At 46.5% G+C, this 27,040-nt stretch overlaps 2 protein-coding genes across 2 annotated transcripts in view; one reads left to right on the top strand and one right to left on the bottom strand.

Moving 5' to 3' along the window:
- ACTR3B (actin related protein 3B) overlaps positions 1 to 27,040 on the bottom strand; it is a 63,879-nt gene that overhangs the window by 28,899 nt on the left and 7,940 nt on the right. The gene's annotated exons all lie outside the window — the stretch shown is intronic.
- Positions 1,750 to 8,944, top strand: XRCC2 (X-ray repair cross complementing 2). The gene is made up of 3 exons (XM_077303375.1): positions 1,750 to 1,988; positions 6,687 to 6,768; positions 7,997 to 8,944. Exons 1-3 carry the CDS (start codon positions 1,776 to 1,778, stop codon positions 8,704 to 8,706), a joined length of 1,005 nt encoding a protein of 334 aa, XP_077159490.1. The 5' UTR covers positions 1,750 to 1,775; the 3' UTR covers positions 8,707 to 8,944.

Genomic DNA, 27,040 nt, shown 5'->3' with positions numbered 1-27,040 from the left:
TTTCACCCAGGTGTGAATAACAAAGAGCTCAGAAGTCAAAGCTGCCCCTTAAGCCATCCGGGTTCTCCTGCAAGAAGCCCCCTGGGGAAAGTCTGCTCTATACAACAAAAATCCCCCCCCCCATTCACATGAGATATTTAAAACATCAGTTAATTATATGTGGCAACTGGGTGAGCAATAATCACCTAAATGCAATAATGCTCTTCCCAGCACCTTTCGTTCTGCATCTGTGTGCAAATCAGCAGCTTCAGTTGGCTCACTTTCTTTTATGCTTGGTACCTTTAAATATATATATTATATATATATTGTTGTTGTTAGTTGCAAAGTCATGTCCGACCCATCGCGACCCCATGGACAATGATCCTCCAGCCTTCCTGCCCTCTACCATTCCCCGGAGTCCATTTAAATTTGCACTGACTGCTTCAGTGACTCCATCCAGCCACCTCGTTCTCTGTCGTCCCCTTCTTCTTTTGGCCTCAATTGCTCCCAGCATTAGGCTCTTCTCCAGGGAGTCCTTCCTTCTCATGAGGTGGCCAAAGTATTTGAGTTTCATCTTCAGGATCTGGCCTTCTAAGGAGCAGTCAGGGCTGATCTCCTCTAGGACTGACCGGTTTGTTCGCCTTGCAGTCCAAGGGACTCGCAAGTGTCTTCTCCAGCACCAGAGTTCAAAAGCCTCAATTCTTTGATGCTCGGCCTTCCTTATGGTCCAACTTTCACAGCCACACATTGCAACTGGGAATGGGTGCAGGATGGTCGAAAGAGATTCTTCTTTGCTCAACGAGTAATGAAATTGTGGAACTCACAGCCAGAGGATGCAAAGACGACCATAAGCATAAATAGCTTTGAAAGGGGATTAGACAGATGCATGGAGAAGTCCATATCAATGGCGACTAGTCATGGTGAGTTAAGGGAACCTCTACCTCCAGAGGCAGCAAACCCTGTGTACTGACGTTAGATGGGTCTTGGTCTCTACACCGTGTGGTCTTCCTGGGGGACTGTTGTGTGAAACAGGCCACTGGGCTATATTTGCTATTGATTTGATGCAGCAGGGCTTGGTATAGTGGTTAAAAATGGCCTGCCTAGTACAGAACTATCTATTTTGCCTGGCTGCAGCTCTCCAAAATCTCAAGCAGTACATCTCCCTATTCCTGCTGTCAGAGATGTTTTTTCAGCAGGAACTCCACCAATAATTGTTGGTGTGCTGGCAAAAGTATTCTGGGGATATCCAAAACATTGCACACACGCTACATTTTAAATTATGCCATTATATATTCATACTGGTTTTATTTACATCAACAAGATTAACGCGCACGACTTATTTTGATTGCTTTTTTGCATTTCCCACAACAGCTAGAAGCTTTTTAAACCCGTACCTTCAGATTTTACACCTACCAGATCCATCCTTAGAAGCTGCCTAACACATGACCATGGAGGTTTCTAAAAGACGACCCACGTTAGTCTGTTTTAGTAAAAACAAGAAGGAATCTTGTTACACCAAAAGGAGATACCAATTTATAGAAGCCCCAAATTCTCAGGAACTGGAAACTGTTTCCCCCCCAGATATATGAAAGCAAAAAAGCTTTTTCTACTCTAAATTTGTTTTTAAAGCCCCGTAAAAACCCTTTGAAGGAGATTTATCCCAGCGTAAGCCTTCCAGATGCATCCACCGCTCCCATGCTGTTTTGGGATACGGGAGTCACTCCGCATTTTAAAAAGCCGGCTCGAGTCTCGCTTCAGAGACCGGCGCAACCAGAAGGGAGACTCGCGACACACGCATGCGCAGGACCAGCCGGACCGGGCGGAGGGACGTGCGGAGGTGTCTCGTGGCTCGTTCAGTGCGCGTGCGTGCGCGGCTGCGGGTGGTGGTGCGTGGCTTGCGCGTGCGCGCTGGGGCCCGAGGCCGTTGGGCACCTCTGAGGGGGAGCGGTTCCCAGCTCCTGGCCGCCGCTATGGAGGACGGCCTCGGGAAGGCGGAGTCGGGAGCCCAGGTGAGGCGGCGGGCGGCGCCCCCTCCCCAGTCTGTCGCGCACGCGCTCCCCGAGGGAAGTGTGTCCCCTTTCAGTTACCGTAGCTGGGGTGTGTGTGTTGTCTAACTCAGAGGCCCCCTAAGGAGCTAGGGTTGCCAACCTCCAGGTGGCACCTGGGGATCTCCCGCCATTCTATCCTGGTCTCCAGTGGAATAAGATCAACTCCTATGGAGGAAATGGCTGCTTTGGACTTTAGTATTAATTAATTAAACGCCATCGAGTATAACCATTGCCGTTATTTATTTACAAAATGTGTGCCCCCCCCCCTTTCTGTCCTTACGACGGTCCTCAAGGCAGCTAATTTAAAACATAAATCGTAAACCATCCTTTGAAGCCATTAAAATCAGCCTCTGGCCGAAACATACTTTTTTGTACAGTTAAAAAAACAAGAGTTAAAATACATACAAAACATAAAAAATGGCTATCAAGGAGGGCTCGTTGAGGGAATGCGAGATGAAACAGACCCTGGCCTGGTGGAATGACCTGCCTGGTGAGATCAGGGCTCAGTGGGGCCTTAAATTAGTTTTATATTGTTTTGAATCTGATGTTACCCGCCCTGAGCCGACCAGGGAAGGGTGGGATATAATAGTCTTCACTGCTGGCGGAGGAGAGCAAAAGAAGGGAGCAGAGCTTTCCACTGGGAGAAAATTCCAGACCTTTGGTGCTATGATGGAGAAGGCCCTCTCCTGGGTGGCCACCCACCTAAACTTAGAAGGTGGGGGCACCCAAAACAGGTCATCCCAAATGAGGGCAAGAGTTTTTGCAATGGTAGCTCCTGCTTGCTGGAACACTCTGCCAGATTACATCTGGACCCTGCATGATCTTCCCCGATTCTGGGAAGACCCTGCAGGTCCAGATTGCCTGTTATTGCCTATTATTGACAGCAGTCAAAAGTTGTTGGGTGCCAAAAGACCTTGCTTTATTTTGATGCCTAAGCTAGGGTGCTATTTTTATGGATTGTATTTTAGCTCTTTGTAAGTATGTTTTATGCCTATTTGTATGTTGTTTTATGGAATGTTCAGCCTCTCTGAGCCTTGTGACCCAGGGGAGAGGGAGGATATAAGTCTAAAAATAAACAAACCATATAGGGCTTTAAAAGTCAAGACCAGCACAGTTCAAGGACTTGAATTGTGCCCAGAAATAGATTGGGAGCCAGTATAGTTGAGTCCAACCAGGAGTGATTTGGTCCCTAGCCACTGAGGCTAGTAATCAGTGACGGGGTTCTGCCTTCTTATAGGCCTTTGTGACTTAACAGCTGTTTATGTAAAGTTTCAGCAGAAGAAACTTTCCCTAGCATGGAGATAATTGGAAGGGAAAGACTTCATCTCCTTTATGTCTGTGGGCCAGCCTGTTGTTACATTCATGGGTGCAGGGCTGGAAAGAAGTGTGTTGATCCAGAGGTTCCTTAGGGTAGGATCCAAATGAAATCAATAGATACTGATTGTTGGCTCCCCGAAACCCTTCTCTTTCCACCTAGTTAGGTAGGCAAGATTAAAATATCCATGTGGAATGGGATCTGGGTGCTCAGAATTCATGTTTAATTTCTTAACAATTTGGCTTAAAACTGCTAATAGACTGGCTTTTGTTGGCATTGCTTAATGGGAAGTTGTTAGCCTGCTCCCCTGGGATATTGCCCACAGCAAGCAGCATGATGCTAAACGACTGCCGTTATTTTGCTTCAAAAAATTACGAGGTAAACACACACCAGAAACCTAGGTGCATTATTACTTAATTATCATAATAATTTGCATACGAAGTTCTCCATCTATGCACCTGCTGCTATTTGAGCAAAAAAAAAATAGTGTGAGCTTTTATTATATTAAAATCCTTGTTAGGCTTTCATAGTCGGGGGAGTGAGATACTTCTGAAGAGTGAACAGCAAAATGAGAGGAGAGAGCAGCTGGAAGAGCAGCTGCAGAGAGTCTTGATCCTCAGGAAATATTCTGTGCAGAATATGTTGGCTGCTGGGTGCCCATCCAGGTGGCCTTGAGCAGGGGTAGTCAACCTGTGGTCCTCCAGATGTCCATGAACTACAATTCCCATGAGAATTGTCATGGGAATTGTACTCCATGGACATCTGGAGGACCACAGGTTAACTACCCCTGGCCTAGAGTAGGGATGCACACAGAGAGGCTCACAAGTGAAAGTTGGTGACAAATTTGGGGTGCTTTGTAAACTGGAAAGCGACCATGTTCTGTCAATTATAAGGCAGTTTGTGAAGAGCAAAAAACAGGGGTAGCCATTTAAACCCTTGCTTTCTGTTCGCCTCCACTTTTTGCGAGGAAACCCCTGCTTTCTGTGAAAAGCAATGAGGAGCAGAAAGAAGAACTACCACCCAAATCCTTGGGAGGTCTCCGTCCCAATGCTAGGCAGGCTCAATCCTGCTTTGCTTCTGAGATATGACGGGATTGAGTTTACGTAGGCTATCCAGCTGGAGAAGCTGATGGGGGCCACCATTCACTTCTCACTCTGTCCTTGATTCATCTGCTTGGAAGTATTTCTTGACATATTTTTCTCAGAAGGGACAGTGTGCATTATGGTTTGAGGGTCACGCTAGGTGTTAGGAGATCCAGGTTCTAATCACTCCTCAGCCATGAATCTCACAAGCTGACCTTGGTTCAGTCACTTTCTGTCAACCCCGTCTCCCTCGCAGGATAGTTAAGAAGAAAAGCATATGCTGCCCTGAACTCCTTGAGAGGAAGGGAAGAGTAGAAATGTAATAGATGGAGACAGTGGACCAAGACCATTAACTTTGAAAGGCAGCCTATGTCAATTGCAATGGACTTCCCTTAAAAACTTTTCAGAAATGGCAGCTGATGCAGACCCCCCCCCCCTTCCCTGCTAGCGTCAAGGAGATGAGGTCATCTGCCTTCAGTAACTTTCAGGCCAAATCCCAAGTGCTGGCTCTTAACTTCTCTGTGTACTCCCCATGTGAGCCTTTTCATCCTCTGAGCTCTAGACTCAGCCAACACGCCTGGAGAAAAATGTCCTTTTCCTTTTAACAGAGAATTAATGAGATGTTATTTACCAAGGATTTCTATTTTCATATGTCATGAGAACCTTCAGCCGCCCGTTGCTGCACACTAAGCCTCTAATAAAGGGACAGGCATCTATTTCTGTTCTTTTTGGGGATCTCATCCCTTTAATGAAGGTATTTTAATGGTCTGCATGGTATTGCAGTTCTTATACTGTTTATGTCGAAAGGGTTATTATTTATACTGTTGTTTTTAACTGTTAGCTGCCTTGAGCAGAACTCTGAAGAGGTGGCATGGAAATATTCTAAATAAATAAATGAATCAGCTCTGCAAAGCTTTGGAGAATTTTTGCTGCAATCGTCTTCAGGAAGTTAGATTGGTGGTGAACTGCTGCAGGATCTTCCCAGTAGTGGCCTCCAAGCTGCAATACCCATTGGCTAGAGCAGTGGTTCTCAACCTTCCTAATGCTGTGACCCTTTAATACAGTTCCTCCTGTTTTGGTGACCCCCAGCCATAAAATTATGCAAGTGTTCTTTCACAGAAATTAAACTGAAACTGACCAATGGCGTGAAGATCCATTGTTCATGACTGTATATAAATTGGTTTTTTCCCGGGGTTTCTCAGTCCAGTTCTACCTCTTGTCCCACCATGCCCATCTCACTCTTTTCTGCTGCTCCAGACAGACAAACACTGTATCTTGATCTGCCCCACAAGGCTGTTGTGTGGATGGCACCCCTCCCGGCTTAGCTGCTTGCCCTGCTGCGACCCCTGTTAAAGGGTCGTTTGACCCCCAAAGGGGTCCTGACCCCCATGTTGAGAACCACCGGGCTAGACGGTTGTGTGCCCTTTTAATACCAGTATTCAGGGTTGTAAAAAGCAACACAAGACCTACCTTTTAAGGAAGGAGTTGTGATTCGGTGTGTTTTTTATGCCAGGTGAAGTAGCCCTTTTATTCTACCTTCTATAATAAGTACCTTGTTGTGTTAATGTCGTATAATAAGATGTTCTTCCTAGTGCCATTAGGGCTTTATTGTTGGATTGCGTATTCTAATGGAGTGCCTTGGATACTCTCAGCTGCTTTCAGCAAGTTTTGGCAAAACTCCACAGAAATCAATAAAACTAATAAGCTTAATGGAAACATCTTCAGTGAGGGTGGAGTGCATTGTGTTTATACCGTGCTTGCTTTTGCTACAAATACATTGGAAGGTTTTATGAACAGGATTGATTCTGGAGTGAAGACTGAAAGACTTCTTGCAGTTGTTGTATATGCAAAAATGTGCTTTAAAACAACTTTTAGGTAATTATTTTTGTAAAATCTGTGGGATAGATCCTCTAGGGGTAGTCAAACTGCGGCCCTCCAGATGTCCTGCTCTATCACCTTCTGCTTGGGCAAGGGAGGCCTGCTATTGCCAGGGTTCTGCTTATCTTTCATACATACATCCCTGTCCAAGCACCCATTTCCCTCTACTCCCCCCCCCCCCGCAATACAGTATACTATACTGTTCTTAAGGATCAGTTCATCCCCACAGGATGTGTTTTAGGGAAGGCAGCCTGAAGAGAGAATTGGAAATTTCTCTTTCCCAAAACTAGTTCTGTTCACAGTGCTTAGGATACGACTCTGACATTTAGCTTGTTGGATCCATTGTTCTTTAAATTAACAATTGCTTTTCTGTTTGTTTCCAAGCTGCTCGCTCGACTTGAAGGCAGAAGTTCCCTGAAAAAGCTGGAGCCTTACCTTTTTGCTGAAGAGGGATATCCCACTCACGGTAAAACACATTTCCCCCTCTAAAGCAGGGGTAGTCAACCTGTGGTCCTCGAGATGTTCATGGACTACAATTCTCATGAGCCCCTGCCAGCAAACGCTGGCAGGGGCTCATGGGAATTGTAGTCCATGAACATCTTGAGGACCACAGGTTGACGACCTTTGCTCTAAAGGATGTACAAGTAAATTGCCAAATCAGAGACAAAAAATATGCCGATTTGATGCTTAATTCCTCACATTGTTGTATGGCCTCGAAATACATGTGGCAACAAGCCTTCTGCTAGTTTTCTACATGCAGAGAGGTGTTGATAAGGGACCCTTTTGAACATGCAGTTTACCCCTTTCCCTACCTGCAGTACATCTGTACAGTTTTATGCAGTGGACCTTAAAAAAACACGAAAACATTATCCTTATGCATTAAGACTGGAACCTTCAGAAATGTATATTTTAATTTCTCTCTCCATTGTATACTGACCCATTTAATTCTGCTTCCCCTCAAGTAGTTTGTAATGCATTGGGTTTCTTTTAAGAGAGTGTATCTTTGAAGGACTTAAAGATTTATGTGAAAAGTGTATGAGATTTAGAATAACTTCTTATTCTGTAATCTGAGCATTTTTACAGTAGTCCTGTTTTTCCTTTCTTCCATGAACAATAACAACTTCTGTAAGCTAAATAATAGTTTGGGAAAGGGTTTTCTTGGATACAAAACATGTTGGTGTGAACTTGCATTTATTTTTACTGCCAATCCCCTGATGTGGATAGCCCAGGCTAGCCTGATCTTGTTAGACTTCAGAAGCTAAGCAGGGACAGCCCTGGTTAGTGCTTGGATGGGAGACCACCAGTGCAGTCCAGAGTCAGTACACAGAAGAAGGCAATGTCAAGCACCCTCTGAACATCTCTTGCCTTGAAAACTCTGCAAGGCCACAAACTGGCTGCCACTTGACAGCACATTTCCACCACCAAATACTGTAAACCCAGAACATCCTTCCATTAAAGCATTCTTCTTTTAACTCAGCAAGATCAGGAGGAATTTTTAGGCCCCAAATTCCATGTACTTTTTACTCTAGCTCAGAACGTGGTGCTGTTGAAAGTTCAGCGTAGCAAAGGAAAGATTTCGGAAACAAAAAGATGTGGACTTGAGTTAAAACTGAAAACTGGCCAGTTGCGCTTGCCTCCGAGTTACAGCTGTCTTTCTGGATTTTTTTAAAACTCATTTCTTGCTTGTTGCACAGGAGATGTTATTGAATTCCACGGCCCAGAAGGAACAGGCAAGACGGAAATGCTCTACCACCTTGTTGTCCGCTGCGTTCTTCCAAAAGCAGGAGGGGGCTTGGAAGTCAGTTTGCTTTTTATCGATACCGACTTCCACTTTGACATGTTGCGTCTGGTGACCCTTCTGGAACACAAGCTGTCCCAGAGCTCCGAGGAACTGATCAAGCAATGTCTGGGGAGGTTTTTCCTTGTGACCTGCAACAGCAGCGCCCAGCTGCTGCTCACACTTTACTCTTTGGAAAACATGCTTTGCTCTCACCCTTCCCTCTGTCTCCTGATGATTGACAGCATGTCGGCCTTTTATTGGATCGACCGAGCAAACGGAGGGGACAACCTCAGCCTGCAAGAAACCAATTTGCGGCGATGTGTTCAGTGTCTCGAGACTCTCCTCAGGCAGCATCACCTAGCCTTGTTTGCAACGACCCAAACCATCATGCAGAAATCTTCGAACTCTGCCGAAAGCTCAGGAAGACTGCAGGACGAGGGAAATGCAGACTACCGGCCTTACCTCTGCAAATCATGGCAACAACTGATAACCCATCGGCTCTTTTTCTCCAAGCAGCGCCAGTCCGGTGGTTCTACGGGATTTTCAGTCACTTCTTGCCATATCCATAATAACAGAACTGTGAAGCGCCTGTTTAGTATTTCGGAATACGGAGTCAAGTTTTAATGGTGACTTTAAAAAAAATGTACAAAATGTTGATGGCTTTGTTGTCAGTTTTGCATAAACTGCTGTAATTTAAAAAAAAACTTCAAAAAAATCATACTGATGTTCCCTAAAATATAATATGAAAAATTCAGCAAGTCCTTCATTTTCACCCTTGCAGTTGTGGAAACATTAAGAACTTCCAGAAGAAATAGAAGATTTGTTATCCTTGGGGTCCAATAAATAGCTGAGCATTGTCTAATTGGACGTTGTTCGTTCTCTCACACAAGGCTCAGTTAATGGGCTGACAGCGGCACATATACCTGAAACTCATAGAAGAGTGTACAGCTTGTTTGTAGGAGCTGGAAGTCATCTGCCACTGAACCAGAGATAGATACTGATGCTGTTCTTAATCAGTACAAGAACACCAGATATAACCAAGTCCACATGAGGTCTGTTTTCTTGTTCTATACTCATTCCAGAGTCTGACTGATTCCATGATAATCTAAACTAGGGGTCCCCAACATGGTGTCCATGGGCACCATGGCACTAGCTGACTCTTTTTCTGGTGCTCACTGGGTGTTTTCAGAAAGTGGATGGGGCGAAGCCGTATAAAACCGCATGCAATGGGGCATGGTTTCTACAGGCACACAGTGCAAGGCCTTTAAAGTTTATTTCAGTAGCATGAACACTGTAGTAGTGCAAAGGGAAGAAGTCTCACGACTCACTCTTCCTGGGAACAGCTTTGAGTCTGAGCCACCTGCTGCTTTTCCTATTAATCCTTCTACCACTTCAGTGAATCTAAATACAACATACGGTCTAACATTAGCCTCACCAAGATACCCTCTCAGCAATGCCATTTCCTCATGGTTGGAAACTTTAAAATATTAAGGGCCGTTCACATTGGTAATTTCTCATTTCCTGCATTTTGTGTGTGTGTGCTCTCTAGCAGATGACCAGCACTCAGTTGTCTCCATTCCAAACGGCTGACGACAATTTTGGCATCTCGTTGCTTCTGCTCAATTCAACTTTGGGCTTGAAACGGCCGTTCTAAAAGCTGGCAAACCTTCCGTGAGATTGCAGAATAAATAAGCAAACCAACGGGAGAAGCCCAGCCTACATGAAGTCAAAGTAGAACATTTGTGTTTTGGATTCAGCATGGAACATGTCAGTATCCTGGCAGACTGCTTTTCAGCTAATGAGAAATGCCCCGCAGCTCTGGCATGGGGGAAACAAAATATTGGAACTGTATAGTAAATACTAATCTCTATTGCCGTTGGGGCTTCAGCTGCTTTACAAAATAGACTATACTTTGCATTATTTAGAAAACCAGTACACATTAGGAATCCGGAAGCTTAAAAAGTTCTCACTCTACGGTACAGACCCAAAGAGGAGAAATATCCTGTTTCAGGCTGTGCTCTGTTCCTAGCTATAATTCTTCATGGAATTCAGCTGTGATCCCAAGAAATGCTTCTTTTCACCAACAGGGTTACTAAGAGGTAGCAGTATGGTGCATTATGCACCTCATTCAAACAGCGATGCTACAAGCTTGAACAAAAGCCCTCCCCCCCCATAGGAATAATTTCTTCTAGTTAAAGACAGGTGGAGTTCAAGAAAAATGACACTGGGCAGTATGTTGCCAAAGGCTAGCATTAAGTCATATTGCAGGACACCAACCCATCTTAAAGTTTCTTCATTAAGCAACAAATTGCCTTTTCATTTCTAAATTTGCCAAAATGATAACAAATCACTTACAAATCACTTATCAAAACAGTTGGAGATTCCTTCTGTAAGGCATCCTGGAAGAGGGTTGTGACTGCCAGGAGAATCAATTTTATATGGAGTTATGGAAACGTGTTGGATGGGAGAAGCATTTTCATTGGTTTGCATCTCCTAACACTGCATAAGATACCAGAGCATCCGAAGGAAATGAAGTTCAGTGTAACGAGTATATTTTGATTTATTTATTTATTTATTTATTTATTTATTTATTTATTTATTTATTTATTTATTTATTTATTGGATTTTTATACTGCCCTTCCATACGGCTCAGGAGTGGCATGACTCCAATTGTCATTAGACCATTTGAAATGGATAGAATCATTTCAACTAGGAGTAAGTGCATCCTGACAACAAAATCATTCCTGAGCAGCTTTAAGATCACCCAAAGAGCTGCCAAAGGAGGAGCAAGTTTGTGTTACACGCCAGTACCTTAAATGAACCATTGGTACATTTCCTTAGGGCCGGAGAATGGTCAGAAAGGAATCCAGTGCATTGCCATCTCAGAAACGATGTTAGGGTGGCACCCTGACCAGAATTTGGATAGAAGACCTATTTAAAACAAAAAAACTTCCTTGGTGAATTCCTTGGTGAGAAGGCGAAACTAAACACAACATATTTGCATTTTTCAACATTCTTATCAATTTATGGGAGTTCGTGCATTCTCGTCAGATTTCAGAAGCTAGGCAGGGTGGGTACTTGGATGGGAGACTGCCAGGGAAGATTCTGCAGAGGAAGGTAGCTTCTCATTGGCTTGGAAAGCCCCTTGCAGTGGTTGCCACACGTTGGTTGCAACTTGGTGGTACAGAGGGCAGCTGTTGGAAAGCACTTTCATGTTACCTGTCAGCTGAAAGACTCAGCTGGCTGATGTTCTCTTCCAATTATAAAGCAGAAAACATGAGTTTTAACAACATGAGAATAATCAGTCCATCAGTCAGATCAGTTTCCATCTTGCTGGGCTTTTGAAATGTTTAATTCTTTTTTAAACTAGGAAACCAAGCACTCTGTCCATAGAATTGTAATACTATTAACACTGGGTGGTTGATCTGTTGTACAATCAAAAAGCTTGATTTCCTTTGCTGCAGATACGATGTTGATTCAAAAACGTTACCTACTTATTAAAACCCTTCATTTAATTGTAAACCTGGAATGGTAGAGGCATTAACATAACAAATAAATGCTTGGAAACCAAGAACTTCAGGATAAATAGTATGTAACCTGCAATTAGCATCCAGGAAACGTTACTATCAAAGCCGTTAGAATTGGTCCAGCAACAGTATGCGATCAAGAAGCCAAGCAGATATGAGCCACATTCCTATTACTGATGGGAAATTAACCGTTCTCAGTATATGTTGATAATTGCTTCAAATGCTTAAGACTTAACCCAGGTTTAGACGGAATTTTTCCTAAATTAATTTCATCCCACTATATCTGGTCTGTCCCTCTGGGACAAGAGAGAACAACTCTGTTCCATCCTCTACATGGCAGGCTTTTAAATACTTGAAGATGGTTATCAGATCCCCTCTCTGTCGTCTCCCGTTTGCATTCTCTCACAGGCCAGAAATAAGCTGACTAAAGGCTAGAGTTTCCTTAATTTCTCTATCCCTGTGAAAGACTCCTGAATGAATAATTCTGAAGTGAGATGTCTTCAGATCAGATTGTCCAGGATTTTCAAGTGAACCTAGAAACAAACCTAGCATCTCAAAGGCACAATGTAATGGTTTGAATGCAAAAAAAAGAGAGAGAGAGAGAGAGAGAGAGAGAGAGAGTTTCTCCACTTGTCACATAGGTAATTGCTGCTCTCTAAGGGAACTGCCTCAGCTGAAATTTCTGGGGAGTCGTTTCTGTTTTTTTCCTTTGGTAATGCGATTTTGCAGATCCCATGGCTAGTGGTCAACACAGGGGTCTCTAGGATTATTAGCCTGTGAACTTCCATACATCATGCAGAATCTGAGGGAGTGGTCCCAGAAAAGATTCACAGCTTTGGATGATTAATCTCTCTTCACCTTGTAGCCCATGCACTACTTCAGGTTTTCTCAATTGTTTAAGCTTCCAACATGGGTGCTGGCTGTAAACATGGGTACACTAAAGTGACAATGTATGGTAAACAAACATCAGGTATGCAGATTCTAAAGAACAAGAAAGGAGTCAGGAGGATTGTTGCTTCTGACCTGGCCTAGGAAGGCTGCCATTAATGACACGTAGAGAAAGAAGCATACCCAACATATCTCTGGAAATGTCCACGTCATAGAAAAACCTTGCAGGGGACAGGGGCTGTGGCTCGGTGGTAGAGCATCTGCTTGGCTATGCAAGAGATCTCAAATTCAATCCCCAAAATTTCCAACTGGGATCAGGTGATGTGAAAGATCTTTGCTTGAAACACTGGAGAGTCTGAGTCGTAGACAGTACTGACCTTGAGGGACCAACGGGCTCATTTAGTATTAGGCAGTTTCATGTGTTCACCTAATTAATGTCTCACATTCCATTCTTATAAGGAATGAAGCATCCATTATTACCACCCCAAATTAATCTTCTGTAAGGTAAAAGGTAAAGGTAAAGGTATCCCCTGTGCAAGCACCGAGTCATGTCTGACCCTTGGGGTGACGCCCTCTAGCGTTTTCTTGGCAGACTCAATACGGGGTGGTTTGCCAGTGCCTTCCCCAGTCATTACCGTTTTACCCCCCAGCAAGCTGGATACTCATTTTACCGACCTCGGAAGGATGGAAGGCTGAGTCAACCTTGAGCCGGCTGCTGGGATTGAACTCCCAGTCCCATGGGCAGAGCTTTCAGACTGCATGTCTGCTGCCTTACTGTGCCACGAGAGGCTCTATCTGCTGTAAGGGGAGTCACTAAAAAAAAACACAACATCTTCCATAGGAACTTAAAACTTAAATCTACTGTATTGTGTCTCCGACAGTCCCTTTTAACAGCATTTAGGCAATAAATTCATATGGAAATACCAGTAACCCTGTTTGAGAAGATAAGTCGTTTTTGGAATCCAGGCTTGAGAATATTATGGAGAAGTTGTTCCATAAAAGTCATTTCACAACAAAATTCATTAGAATTTCACATCTAAATATAACTTCCAGATGAGCAGAGGAGGAGGGAGACATCCATGACTGGCTGGGGGAAGGGTGTGGTGAGTTGGTGGGTGAACCACCAAGGGAGAAACTAATTAGGCCAGAGGCCACCGTCGTCCCCAAAAAGTAGGCAGCAGCTTGCTCTGCATTTCTTTTTCTCCAAGAAGTCCAGAATCACGTCAATAGACTCTGGCGCCTCCTTTTGCTAGCTTGGTCTTGGGGAAGAAGCACCATCAATCATTGGTCTTGGCCTGCCAAAGTATTTGCGTACCTGGCTCCTGAGTCTTGGAAAGACATGGTGCTTTTTATTGCTCACCCCATAAATTATGTTCATTGCATGCTGAGCAGTCATAAATACAATTTTTAAAAAATGAAATCGGGCTCAGCTCACGCTCGTTAAGATGGCCATTAAGAAGGGGGCTACGGCAGAGCTCGTGAACTGAAGCAGGAATTACCGCAATGACATAGAGAAATTTGGTGGATTGGGTTGTCCCCCTCTGATTTTATCAATCCTCCAAAAGTTTCAAAAGCCGTTTTTCAACCTTCCCTTCCCCCAGAATTCCACCGATGGAGTTTGCCTAAATGTTTGTGGCTTTTGCTTCTCAAAGAACGAATTAATCTTCAGTATGCGAACAACTGGTACAGATTTGGTGCACACTAGAAGACATTTATTCTCTCTCAAGTGGAAATGGCACGCCAGTTATCCTAGGAGCAAGCAGTGACTCAACCGTAACTGCTTGTGGTCCCCGACGCACTCGCAGTGAGCATCTGGATGCTCTAATGCACACTGCCAATGCATGCCACTCACATGTTGTTATTTAATTAATTTAATTCCCTACCAAGGGAAGCCAATAAGGATTCCATTAAGGCTTTTCTCTCCCCTCCTTCCCCCCCTAACAAATAAATAAATAACTTGCATAGTAGGAACATATGTTGCACTCTGTTTTCTCCTTGGAGAGCTTTATTTTGAGCGTTTTAATTTAAAGAAAAAAGTCCACCTGAATCAAGCTGTTCCTGCTTCCATATTTGGGATGCAACAGACCTAGTTAGCGGCAGGGACGTCCCTTCTTCCCTCCCTCCCTGACAACAGCACCCTGGCATGTCACCCCTATTTGCCTGGCTCAGCCCTGGCTGCCTCAGTGCACTTTTGCATCACCACAGGCGATGCACTCCCCTCTGCCCGCCTCTGTGCTTTTGAGCTGGGCTGCAGGGGAGCCCCAAACCCCAGGAGAGGAGGATCTGACCCCGGGCAGACCTCCTGCAGCACCAAATGAGAGGTCCAGTTTTCTGCTTGGCTTCCTGCCTTTTAAAGGATTTCCAGCCCACAGGCCGGTTTGAAACCTCGTGGAATGGAAAGTGTTCCTGCTGAGAGTGACTATCAGAAGGGGCTGGGTTCCCAGCACAGGCCTGTCTTACCTCCCTGCCTCTCTCTCCTTCCTGCTAACTTGCAGGGCCTCCGCTGCATCCTGAGAAGGGTGAGGCTGCTGCTGGCCTCATCTATGGGGTGTCCTACGGGCCCAGCCCCACAGCAGAGTAGAATATTCCTATCCTTCAGGCACAAGCAGGCCTGTCCCCTGCTTTGCATTTGTGGGAAGCACAAAGCTCCATTACACAGAGATTAATACCACGTACGCATCCCAGGTTTGTGTGCATTCAGTGGGAGGGGGTTATGGATGTCGCATCTGACCTCTTTTGCAGGAACCTGACAGCTCTCAATTCTGCAGGGGATATTTCTCCCTATTCATCTTGGTCTCTTTTTGTAGGTTGCTTTCAAGCTGAACATAAAACACTTCAAGGTCATGAAGAAAAAGTTGGCCATTGGTGACATTCTCCTTTGGCAAAAGTTTTGAACAAGCTCCCTACTTGTTAATTGTCCAAAAAGGGATCTCCTCAGCTGGCCCCCCTTGCTGGGGCATCCAGAGGATCGACCGTACTTTGCTGAGCAAGGAGGCCAAGGTTTGGTGGGTAGTGCCTGTAATGACTGCTGTTGGCTGTTTCAGTGGCCTTGCTGTCAGTAGGGTTGCCAATTTCCAGCTAGTTGCTGGAGATCTCCCATTATTACAACCAATCTCCAGGCGACAGCAGTCAGTTCACTTGGAGAAAACAGCCGCTTGGGAAAGTACTCCATGACATTATGGCCCAAACCCATCCCTACTCAGGCTCCACCCTCAAAATCCCCAGGTATTTCCCATCCCAGAGTTGGCAACCCTAGATGCTGGGAGCCCAGAAGAAGACAGTGGGCTATAGCACCAGGCTGAGAGGGGAAGGAGAGAGTCCCACAGGAAAAAGGAGGAAGAGGTAGCAGCAAATTATCCCCTGCCTTTTGGGAGTTCCAAGTGAGAGGGCTACCTGACAGTCGCGGCCGCCTTTTTATAAAGGAAACAGTAGAACTGTGTTCTCACCATTCCCGTATTACACAGGTGGAAGCAGAAACAAGGAGCCAGTGACTTGCCCAAGGCCACCCAGTCTGTTCACAGCACCACTGGGTTTTGAACCGAGAACTTCCATCTCGCAAGCCAACTGCTGGATCGCACTTGCACCTGTGTACACCGTGAGACTCCTCCCATGTGCGGTGATTCCACAAACATCGAGGGCAGCCATTAGCACTTGCACAGTGCTCAGCAGTGCTTCCGTTGCAGCCTCGTCCATGCTCAAACATCTCTGGCCACCAGGCCCGGACGCTTCTCCGACGAGAACCCAACTTGCTTATTAACTTGTCGGGTTCCGAAGTGTGGTTTTCATTGGGTTTCTTTCTTTGGCTTGTTCCCACTTGGGGTGAAGGCTGTAGCTGCGAAGTGACTTTGTATTCTCCCCCCTTCCCCTCCGCACAGGCCGAAGTACTGTACTGTTTTCATCAATGTCTCTCAGGCTTTGCCAGGGCACTGGCAGCAGAGCAGTCTGGCAAGAGACAGGCCCCGTTTCTGTTCTGTGTCACGGAAGTCAGGGGAAGGGGGCCCGAAGGCCCGAAGCCAGAGCCACCTTCCGAAGGAATGTGGCCAATCGCCTCCGGGATGATGTCATTCCATGGCAGAGGTGCGCTTCCCTCTCTCCTCAGCACTCACCGCGATGCCAACTCCAAGCCTCAGTGTATTTTCCTCCGCCTGGTCCATGCACTGTAATAATTAAGTCAACTGGAAAAAATATTGAAGAAAAGGACGGAGGGAAAACAGCATGCCGAGGCAGCTGGAGGCAGCAACAGGGGCCCGCTGAGAGCTATAAAGGAGCATTGTGCGGCGGCTACTCCTGACTCCAGGATATTCCCTTCCCTGACAGGACTTGGCGGAGATGGGTAATAAGCTGCCCTTTCTTTCCAGAGGTGTCCCTCGGAATCACAGCTGCATCCAGCTTAGCTTTGGGGGGGAGATGTGGGAACAGTGTGCCCAGTATCTCTCTGGTGGCACTTCCCACTCAATGGCAGGGCCCGGAGCCAGAGCAACAACATCACCGCTGTGCTGAAACGGCCATTGAGTGAGGGGAGAAGAAGAGGCCGGAGCGAAAACAGCTTGAGGAGGAAACGATGATTCCACGGGCAGTGTTGTTTTTTAAATCCGTATTTCGAAGCCCCCTTGTTTGAGCTGCTGGAAGGAGAAAACTTCTTTTCGGGTTCACATAGAAGCAAAACAGGCTGCCGTTCTCAAACAGTTTTGCCGAGTTCAAAGCCAGAACGTAGCAACGGGCTCCCAGAGGAAACAGAAAAGGGAGTTATCTAAAACTGGCCCCAAAGGCATACTGCTACTAATCTGAAGTTAATGGATTTAGATTGGGAAAGACCTGCAGATTTTGGGAAGTGGAACCTGGTGAAGGTCAGGGTTTATGGAGGGGAAGGACCTCATGAGGGTGCCTGAAAGGGGACTGAAAGTGGATTACAATCCCTTCCTTTCTTCATTACAAGATCAGCCAGCTGGCTGCATGTGGAGGCGTAGGGAATCAAAACCGGTTCTCCAGATCAGAGGCTGCCGCTCTTAACCACTCCACCATGGAGTCCATCCTCCAAAGCAGCCATTCTCTTCAGTTCCTTTGAAGGCATTGGCTGCCTTATACCCCGTTGAAGTCCCTCCCTCCTCCAAAATCTAGCCTTCCCGGGCTCTACACCCCAAATCTCCAGGCATTGCTGGACCCAGAGCTGGCAACCCTATGAACACATACTGGATTAGTTCCTCGGTCCATTAAGGTAAGCGTCGCCAACACAGGTTGACAGCCAGGTTGCCAGGCAGTGGGTTCACATCACCTTTTTAACTGGGAATGGCAGGGATTGAACCAAGGAACTGCACGCCAAGCAAATGCTCTGCTCCTGAGCCTTGAAGTAATTCTCCAGCCAAACTGCAAATAGAGACAACCAGCCAGTGCTTTATATGGGTCCAGGCTAGATTGCCTGGCATGCTACTTCTCTACCTGCAGGGAATTTTTTGCACGGTGGAACATTCAGTCACGTAAGCAGGCTGAAGCTGCACAATCCGAACTTTGATGCCTTTGATGGCATTTGCAGATTCTGGAGATCCAATCAGATTGTCAGCATTTTAAAGCTGTTCTTCCAGGGGCTGGATTTAAGATCCACCCCCATGAGAGCAGAAGGCAATTTCTGCTAATGCGAGGGAGGGGGCTGTTCTGCTGGCAGCTCGCTGTGCTATTTGTGGGGTTCCCCTGGAGCCTCAGAAGCAACCTTATAAAGGAGGGGGCACTGCAGGAAAGTGGGTTGGGGGAGGGAATTCCTTTTGTAAACACAACCCTGCTGCTGATTCTCTAGACACCACACAACTGACAAAAGTTAAATTTGAAAAATGGATCTCTGAGTAATCGTTTTGGCAGCAAATGTCTGATGGGCTCCGGGGAAGTCCATATGGGGGAGAGGGGGAACCAATTAACCTTTTCACTCTTTCTCATCTTGACTTTTGCCGACATTGTGTGTTCCTAAAGTCAACGATGGGAACACCGAAAGAGCGGAGGGAAGTTGGAGTCTGTGGATGCCTTCCCTTGATGAGAACTCCCTAGACAAGCATCATGTCCTGACCTGAGCTGTGACGTGGCACTTTTCACCACCACCAGATGAGCAAATTAGGTTGCAACCCTAAGACCCGTTTCCTGGAAGTAAGCCCCACAGAACAAAAACGGGAGTTGCTCTGAGCAGATCTGCATGGGCTCGCTCCGATTTTCCGGCTGTGCCTTAAAATTTCCCCCAGTCCATACTACTTGAGAGCTCCTTCTTTTTCTTTCCTTCCTTTTCTTTCCTCTTCCATTCCGTTGCCGATGTCCTTGGAACAGTGTCTACCTGGCCAGCCGTTCCAACAACTTGTCCACCTGTGATAAATGCCATTCATTTGCCTCCAGATCATCTCAGGGTTTGGACGGCACCCAGTTGGACAGGTGGCCGTGGCTCTCTCTTGAGATGCAGCTGCGTTCTTTCTCTGCAAAGATGAAATGGTTCGAGAGGCCATTAGGGGCTGCTGCAGTTCAGAGCTTGGCCTGCGCCTTTGTTCACCGACGATTCTTCATTCCGCTGACAGAGTACCAAAACACAAGCAGCAAATTAATCCATATGAGGCTGAAATGGAATCATTCCAGCTTGCAAAACAGACCTGCCAGTTACTTCCCAATGACAAATGTAATCTTAAGGTGTTTTTTTTTTAAGCAAAAATCCTAAAAACGTTTGGAGTATCTTAATTTTGTTATGCTTTGCTCAATGTCTACCCTGGAAAAAAGAGTCCTCCATAACTGGAAAACTTGCTCACTTGGCTGCCAGTTATGATGACTGGGGTGTCCCAGGTTAGATCATCAGATCCTAGCTCATGAGATCCTAGAACAGGGGTAGTCGAACTGCGGCCCTCCAGATGTCCATGGACTACAATTCCCATGAGCCCCTGCCAGCATTCGCTGGCAGGGGCTCATGGGAATTATAGTCCATGGACATCTGGAGGGCCGCAGTTTGACTACCCCTGTCCTAGAAGCTAAGCAGGACTGGTCCTGGTCAGTGCTTGGATGAGAGACCACCAAGAAATTCCAGGGTTGCTATAAAGAGACAGGCAGATGGTAGCCCCCCTCAGAAGATCTTTTGCTTCGAAAACCCTACCAAGTGACCATAAGTCAGCGGCGATGCGATGGCACTTTACACACAACAGTGTTATCATCCCACAGCTACTGTTGCATAGGTTTTGCGTCCTCTCTGTGGTCCCGTTCCAGTGCATTTCTAGCAGGCTCTCTGACACACATCAGGAAGCAAACGGAACGGATAAACTAGTGGCGCCAGAAAGGCCGACACATTTTTATTGTCGCACAAGCTTTTGTGCACTACCGCGGATGCCCATCTGGAATCAGAAATTGCAGATACTTTGTGCTCTGAGGTTGGTTTGGGAGGAGACTGCAGTCTTAATGACACTTTCTTGGGAGTAAGCCCCACTGAACGACATGGGACATATTTCTGAGTAGACCTGTATAGGATTGTCTGCAAGCTTCCTGACAGAAGGGAGCCAGAAGGAAAAGCACTTGCATGGGCAATATTTGAAAGATGGGAGAACCAAGCGGATAGAGAAAATCCCTGGAAGTGCCTCCAAAACGGGTACTTGCAGAAAGAAATGGAAGGATTCATTCTAGCTGCACAAGAGCAGGCATTTGGAACATAGTATGAAAACCAAGATTCAGAAGAATAGTGATAACAGGAAATGTAGACTTGGGAAGACAAAGGATGAAACAGTCAACCACGTGGTCAGTAGAACTGCTCACTCTGCCTAAAAAGAATTTCACAACAGAATTGTAGCTATGTCTCCGTGCAGTCTTTGCAAGAAGTAGGGCTTACCATCAGCCAGAAATTCATGGGCATGCAAAATCAGATGAGATTACAGAGAATGATGAAACAAAGGTTCTTTGGGACTTCCAGCTACAAACTGATAAGCATCCCTGATATTGCAATTGCAGGAAGAAAAATGAGAACTTGGGTTTGAATCATGGACATTACAGTCCCAGGAGACAACAGAATGGAAAAGAAAGAACAGGAGAAGACCGTAAAATACCAAGACCTATGAACAGAGAGTGCCACTGGGAGAATAAGTTGACCATCATGCCAGTTGTCATAAGAGCACCTGAAGCAGTGCCTATAGGTCTCAAGAAACACCAATTCCCAAGAACTTGGCTAGATCTCACATTGCAGAACACCGTCTACCAGTCAAATATCTCACTGTGACAATTTATCATCATCATCATCAATGATGGGATGGATCCAAACCCTCCTGGCCATGAATGGAAGGGCACATCCATCAATGTGGAGCGTGAAGATTCCTGCTGATTCATACCATTCCATTTGTAGTCCCATCCCGTGTCATTCTTCAGGGTCTTATAACCCTCAGAAGTGGCTTTGGGGTGGGGCAGTGGGCTGCAACAGGTAATGGGAGTCTGTTTGCAATTCTTGGAATCCCAGCAACTATTTCCATACAGCTTTTCAACCCTCCTGGCTCGGAAACAGTTCACAATAACAATAAAGGAGTTTAAGACATCAGTTAAAACTACATTTAAATTAAAAGGGCGACTGGCAATTACACAACAAAAGACAGCAGGGCGGCAAATAACAGATAAAAATACAATTGCAAGGCTATCAGAGCTTCTCAATGGGAAGGCCTGATCCAAGAGGAAGAGGCAATTTAATCTGGAGATAAGAGATTCCATCTCAATCACCCAAGAGAATGCCAACTCAACTAATCAGAAGCTTGCGAAATCTGTTGCTTAAAAAACCATCACCCACCCTAATACAATGGACTGAATCACAAGTCCATTCCCAAAGTTAGTGGCCTATTGTGGGCAGAGTGAATAGACTCCAATCTCTGTGACCTGGGTTCAAATCCCTATCTGAAGTATCAGGGAGTAACTGGATTACATTGAACAACTCACTATCTCTGATATGCAGGGAGTGTTTGCTTATTTAAAAGATAGTTTCAGGAGAGTAGCCCTGTTGGTCTGAAGCAATACAGCAAAGCTTGAGTCTGGTGGCACCTTTAAGATCAACCAAGTTTAATCCTGGGCCTAAGCTTTTGTGAGCATCCACGCTTCTTCAGAAACAGTGAAACAGAAGTCACCACTACATATTGGAGAACGCCCTTAGAATACAAGACCATTATAGAAGAAGAAGAAGAGTTGGTTCTTCTATGCCGCTTTTCTATACCCGAAGGTGTCTCAAAGTGGCTTCCATTCACCTTCCCTTTCCTCTCCCCACAACAGACACACCCTGTGAGGGAGGTGAGGCTGAGAGAGCCCTGATATTACTGAACAAGAGTTGGTTCTTATATGCCACTTTTCTCTACCCAAAGGAGTCTCAAAGTGGCTTACAGTCGCCTTCCCTTTCCTCTCCCCACAACAGACATGCTGGCTGCTTGAGGGGGAGCAGGGAATCAAAGCTGGCTCTCCAGATTAGAAGTCCACACTCCTAACCAAGCTGGGTCACCTGGCTCCGGAAGTAGTTCACCATAACAGCAGCTTTCTCACAGATTTCTTTCAATTGTCTCGGAATTGGATATCTAACTACCCATAAACAGCATGCCTTCCATCCTGCCACCTCATTATTCTAACCCTCTCAGTTTTTGCCAGGCCTCAAACGTATGTTGAGGGATGGAGCAGAATTCAAAACAAAATTGGGGTTCAGGTACCTGTGCAACACCTGTCGGGTGTCCTCCTGCCAACAAACGCCAAATTGGCCTGTCTTATTTTTACCGTTCCTTTTCAAGCAGAGGTGCCGCCGCAGAGTCGCCAGAAAGCGAGATGGCCGCAGTTCAGCTGCACACAACATCGGCTGAGGCCAAATTGAATCGGCCTGCTTGTTGGAGAGGCTGGCAGCTTTCTGACCGGTGACAGCATCCCTGTAATAATTAACCCAGGGTGCCTGCAAGGGGAGCGGGATTGTGCGCAGAGATGGGAAACGGTCCATCTCCAAAGGGACTTGGAAACTTGCATAGGGGAGAAATCACATCCCTCATTGTTTCCCTAGTTTACCTGCCTGCTGCAAAGGGCTCCAGGAACAAAGCCTTTCTTTTTATTTGAGGGAGGGGAATTCTGAATTTCAAAGAGAAGTCTGCCTTAGGACACTAAGCTAAGGTGACCAGATAGTCCCACTTTTGGAGGGACATCTGGGGGCACCCGGCAAATTGTACTTACGTTGCAAGTAAAAATAGTATTTTTGCGTTCTATGCATTCTATGAAACTTTTTGTTGCTCCATATAGACCAAATTTTTAATCAAGAACCCCTCTGGTCAACGGTGTCCCACTTTACCAATGTTAAAATCTGGTTAGCTTACACTAAGCCCAAAGCAGCAGCACCCACAACCGGATTGTGGAGCTGTCTGCTCTAGCAAGGGCTTCCTTTTGCAACATAAGTCATGTTCTTCCATGTCAGGAAAGCTGCAGAGTTGTCAGCTCTGGGCTGGAAAATACCTGGGGATTTTGAGGGTGGAGCCTGAGGACGATAGGGCTGGGGACAGGCAGATAATGCACTTTTAGTGTACTTTAGAAGCAGATTTTGCTGTTTTGCCCAGGAAACCGCAGCTGCAAAAGCACACTGAAAGTGCATTATCCCACGTGCACAGAATGGGCCTGGGTATTCCGGAATTTGTGGATTTACAATAATCACTGCAATACTAGCAATTACGCCAATGCTTCTGTTCAGCATATCCTTGGGAAAGCCCTGCTTGCAAAAGTCTGTACTATGTTTGAAATGGCTGGGAAATTATTTGGGCCATGGGAAGCAACCAGCTTCTATTCATTAAAAAGTCTTATGGCTGCGAACCGGCCCTTCGTCTTGCCGTAGTTCCATAAAGACAACCGGGAGTGACTCTAAATGTGTCCCTCGTAGCATATTATGTCACAGGAAGGCTGGATCAGAGCCAGCTCATCCTTGCTTAATTAATTTCTTCCAAGGAACTGCAGACTCTGCACTGAGGACTCCAGAGAGTACCCTTCTAACCTTTCTTGGCTAATCTGTCCAAGAGGCTCGCGCAGGTGAATTTTGTTGCTTTCCCTTCTTGAGGGAGATCCAGCTGAAAACATTGTGCAAACAAGATGCGCTACACCCTGCGAAGGACCAGGGAGGGAGGGCTCAACGGGAACCATACTACATCATCGTAACTATCGACACGAAGACAGAGAATCCTCACTGCTGCTCCACAAGAGAGCAAGAAGAAACAATCATCATCTGTCTAATTTGCTTCCTCATACTTTATGAACTCATCAACCCAGAGTCACAAGAGGTGCAGAGAGCTACATTTCGTGGGATCACCCTGTCACGGATGGCTCGCACTATCCCAATCTCACCAGAGCTCAGAACTAAGCAGGGTCAGCCCTGGTGTGGATTTGGGAGGGAGACCACTGAGGAATTCCAGGGTTGTGACACAGAGGAAGACCTTGGCAAACCTCCTCTGAATGTCTCTTGCCTCGAAAGCCTTACGGGCTGCCCTAAGTCAGCTGCAACTTGATAGCATTTTCTACCCACCGTTTTCTACCCACCGCAGGCCGAATTGTCTGTATAGCTCCATCCTGCCACAGATTGAGAGAGTCATCTTGAGGAAGTGACGTGCTTCTCACATTCAGGATTTTAATGCACAGGAGGGCCAAATGGGGACGCAGCCAAATTTTGTTGGGATCTTTAAAGAGGAGGTTTTGGAGTCGCGCAGTGGAGCGTGAATGTAATTTACCAACAGAGCATGTGTTCCCACAACGCACCTGTGGAGGAAGGTGGAAGAAGTGCCTTTGGCAGGGGCAGAGAGAGAAGAAACGGCAGCACCTGAGGTGCCCAGGAGCCTGCGTGTGCTTTTCACATTGTGGGAGTTGCACTTCCCCAGCGAAAGGGGTTGTGTTTGGAATGCTGAGAAGATGTGGTTCTTCAGGACACAAACACGTCCAGAAAACACCTAGATTCCGGGTAACAAGTACAAGTATTGACACGTAGTTAATGGCAAACTGTAATTCTTGTTCCTGACCCTTGCCTGGTTCCTCATATTTTGGGGGATGCACAGATCCAGAGATTACTGGCTGTACCACTGTGCATTTCCTTGTCTAGCTTTGGGTGCCACTTCAGTGTAGCAGCATGATGGCCTTCAAAGATACCCCCTAGAATCCAGTATGAGGGAATCTCGATGGAGCTTCTGCCGGCTGCAAGATCAAAAGCAATTCCAAATTTCATTCCTTAGGCCTGGGCTCACATAGCCAACTGGTAGTACTGATCCTTGCCTGGACAGTTTTTTGAGGACTCACACAAATCCCTCTCCCAGAAGGAAATTACGCATGTGATGCTTTATGGCTTTAAGGCTAAACAGTGATTCTTCTTATAAACATACTCACAAATCCACTCCGTAAGAATGCAAAAGCAAATAGACATCTTTCTAAATACACCGCTCCATGAAACACATGTATTGTGAAAGTGAGCTGGTTAGGGAATTATACAAATGAGGAAATAGAAGAAATGAATGCATTGTGGCTAGGTTTTCTAATCCTGAGGAATTGACTGATTGACTGTAAATGGATTGCAATGTGTAAATCGGCAGTCATCTAATCTGAGGCATCTAATAAGCAATGTACTAGGACTAGGATTTTCAAAACAAACATGCAATATTAAAATGATACATAATGTAGAACTAATGCAAAAAAATGGTATTAAATAGTTTTCCAACCACAGAACAAGGTATGCAGCTATACAGAGTGGTGCCCTGACCTGGATGGTCTGGGATAACCAGATTTTGGAAGCTAAGCAGGGTTGGCCCTGATAGAATTTGGATGAGAGACCACCAGGTTAGTCCAGAGCAGGGGTAGTCAAACTGCGGCAAATGCTGGCAGGGGCTCGTGGGAACTGTAGTCCATGGACATCTGGAGGGCCGCAGTTTGACTACCCCTGGTCCAGTCACTACGCAGAGGAAAGCCATGGCAAACCACCTCTGAATGGCTCTTACCTTGAAAAGCCCTAGGGTTGCCATAAATCATCTGCCACTTGATGGCATTTTGTGCGCACACAAACAAAAGGGTGTAGTCCACAAGCCCTTTCCCCCTATAAACAGTATCCTGAACCATTAAGTTAAACCCACGTTACCCGTACAGAAATGGTCTCCTGAACCATGGGTATGCAAATGGACAGGGTTTCAGCTGCTGGTCCATATTCAAGCGCCTGTTTGCGCAAGGGATTATGGGTGTGCATCCAAACTCACGTACAGATGGACAGTCTGTACCATGCCAAAATGAAGAAAATTACAGATTGTCCGTGAGCCTGTAACTGAATGTTCCGCTGCATATCCATCCATTGGCCTCTTTGAGCATGTTTGAACGTGTCATGGATTGGGGCCAGTGGGCAGAACGCTAATCTCCTCCTTTTGCATATTCATTTGTACTTATAAATTATTATCCCTATACAGTTGATGGGGCATTTCTAAAGGTTATTTTGTTTTACTGTTTTATTTTATTGCGCTATCAATGTGCACTATAAAGATGTCCATAAAGATGAAGGTGAAGGAGAATGTAGTGGCGACATCCTTTCATGCTCACCGCTGACATGTTCTGTTTTGAGATCCCATCCACTTGAGCCACAGGATCGCCAAGAGTCTGACATGACTGACATCATAATCACAGAGACCAGGACTAGAAGCAGAGGGTTCAAATTATAGGGAAGAAGGGCCCGCTTAAATATTAGCAAACATTTTCTGATGGGGGGAGGGCTCTTCGTAGATGGGATACGCTGCCTTGGAGCGCAGAGGGGTCAGTTTTGCTGGAAGTTTTTAGGAGGAGCTGGATGAGCACCTGTCAAGGCGTGTGTGATTTTTAAGTCCACAAGAAGGTGGGGGAGCTAGGCCGGATGGCCCTTGGTGCTCTCTTCCAGCTCTGTGCCATTCGGAGTCAGGGATGGTTTGCCAGCGCCTTTCTCTGCACTGAAGCACAAAGCAGGGCTGGAGCGGCTTGACAGGCGGGATCCTGCGGGGCCACCTGCTCTGCTTTTCCGACTGGATGGGGAATCAGCGCTGTCACCGCCCGGAGGCCCAGGCTGCGAGGCTGGCGAGGGGGAGCCGCTTCCCGGCAGGGTAAACCGAGGCTCCCCTCCTCCTCCGCCTCCAACGCAAGCGGCCCCGCCCGCCCGGGCTTGCATAGAAGCCAAGGCCAATTGCAGGGGCGCGGGGCGGGGGCTGGACGGCGGCTCAGAGGGCCCGCGAGGTCCGCTGTCCGGGATGGCTCTCCCTGGCGCGCGGCCTCGCCTCCCAGAAGGGCGCCCCGCTCCAGACACGTGTCCAGGCGCCTCGGGACCAGGGGCTTCCCCCACCGCCCCACCGCGAAGCAGCCCCCCCCGGCAGACGCTGTGCCGCCTCGCCCGCCCCCGAATGCGCGATCCTTCCGCAGGAAAAGAGTCCCTCCGCTATTCTCCTGGGTGCTCGGCGGAGAGAAAGGGAGGCCGTGCTGGGAAGGAAGGAAGGAGGGGTGGGGGACTCCAGAGCCTATCGGGCGGCCGGAGTGCGAAGGGAGGGGGGTGGCGCTGGGGTCCTGCGCGGGTGGGCCGG

The sequence above is a fragment of the Paroedura picta genome, chromosome 11 (assembly GCF_049243985.1).
Source record: "Paroedura picta isolate Pp20150507F chromosome 11, Ppicta_v3.0, whole genome shotgun sequence".
In the NCBI taxonomy this organism is placed as follows: domain Eukaryota; kingdom Metazoa; phylum Chordata; class Lepidosauria; order Squamata; family Gekkonidae; genus Paroedura; species Paroedura picta.
This window is presented reverse-complemented; position numbering and strand designations above follow the sequence as displayed.

What these genes read in the sequence shown, in the direction of transcription:
- XRCC2 (XM_077303375.1), top strand. Translation starts at nt 1,776, where the DNA reads ATGCGCAGGACCAGCCGGACCGGGCGGAGGGACGTGCGGAGGTGTCTC. An exon ending in AGGCGGAGTCGGGAGCCCAG is followed by an intron (nt 1,989 to 6,686) that starts GTGAGGCGGCGG and finishes TTTGTTTCCAAG; the next exon opens with CTGCTCGCTCGACTTGAAGG. An exon ending in AGAGGGATATCCCACTCACG is followed by an intron (nt 6,769 to 7,996) that starts GTAAAACACATT and finishes CTTGTTGCACAG; the next exon opens with GAGATGTTATTGAATTCCAC.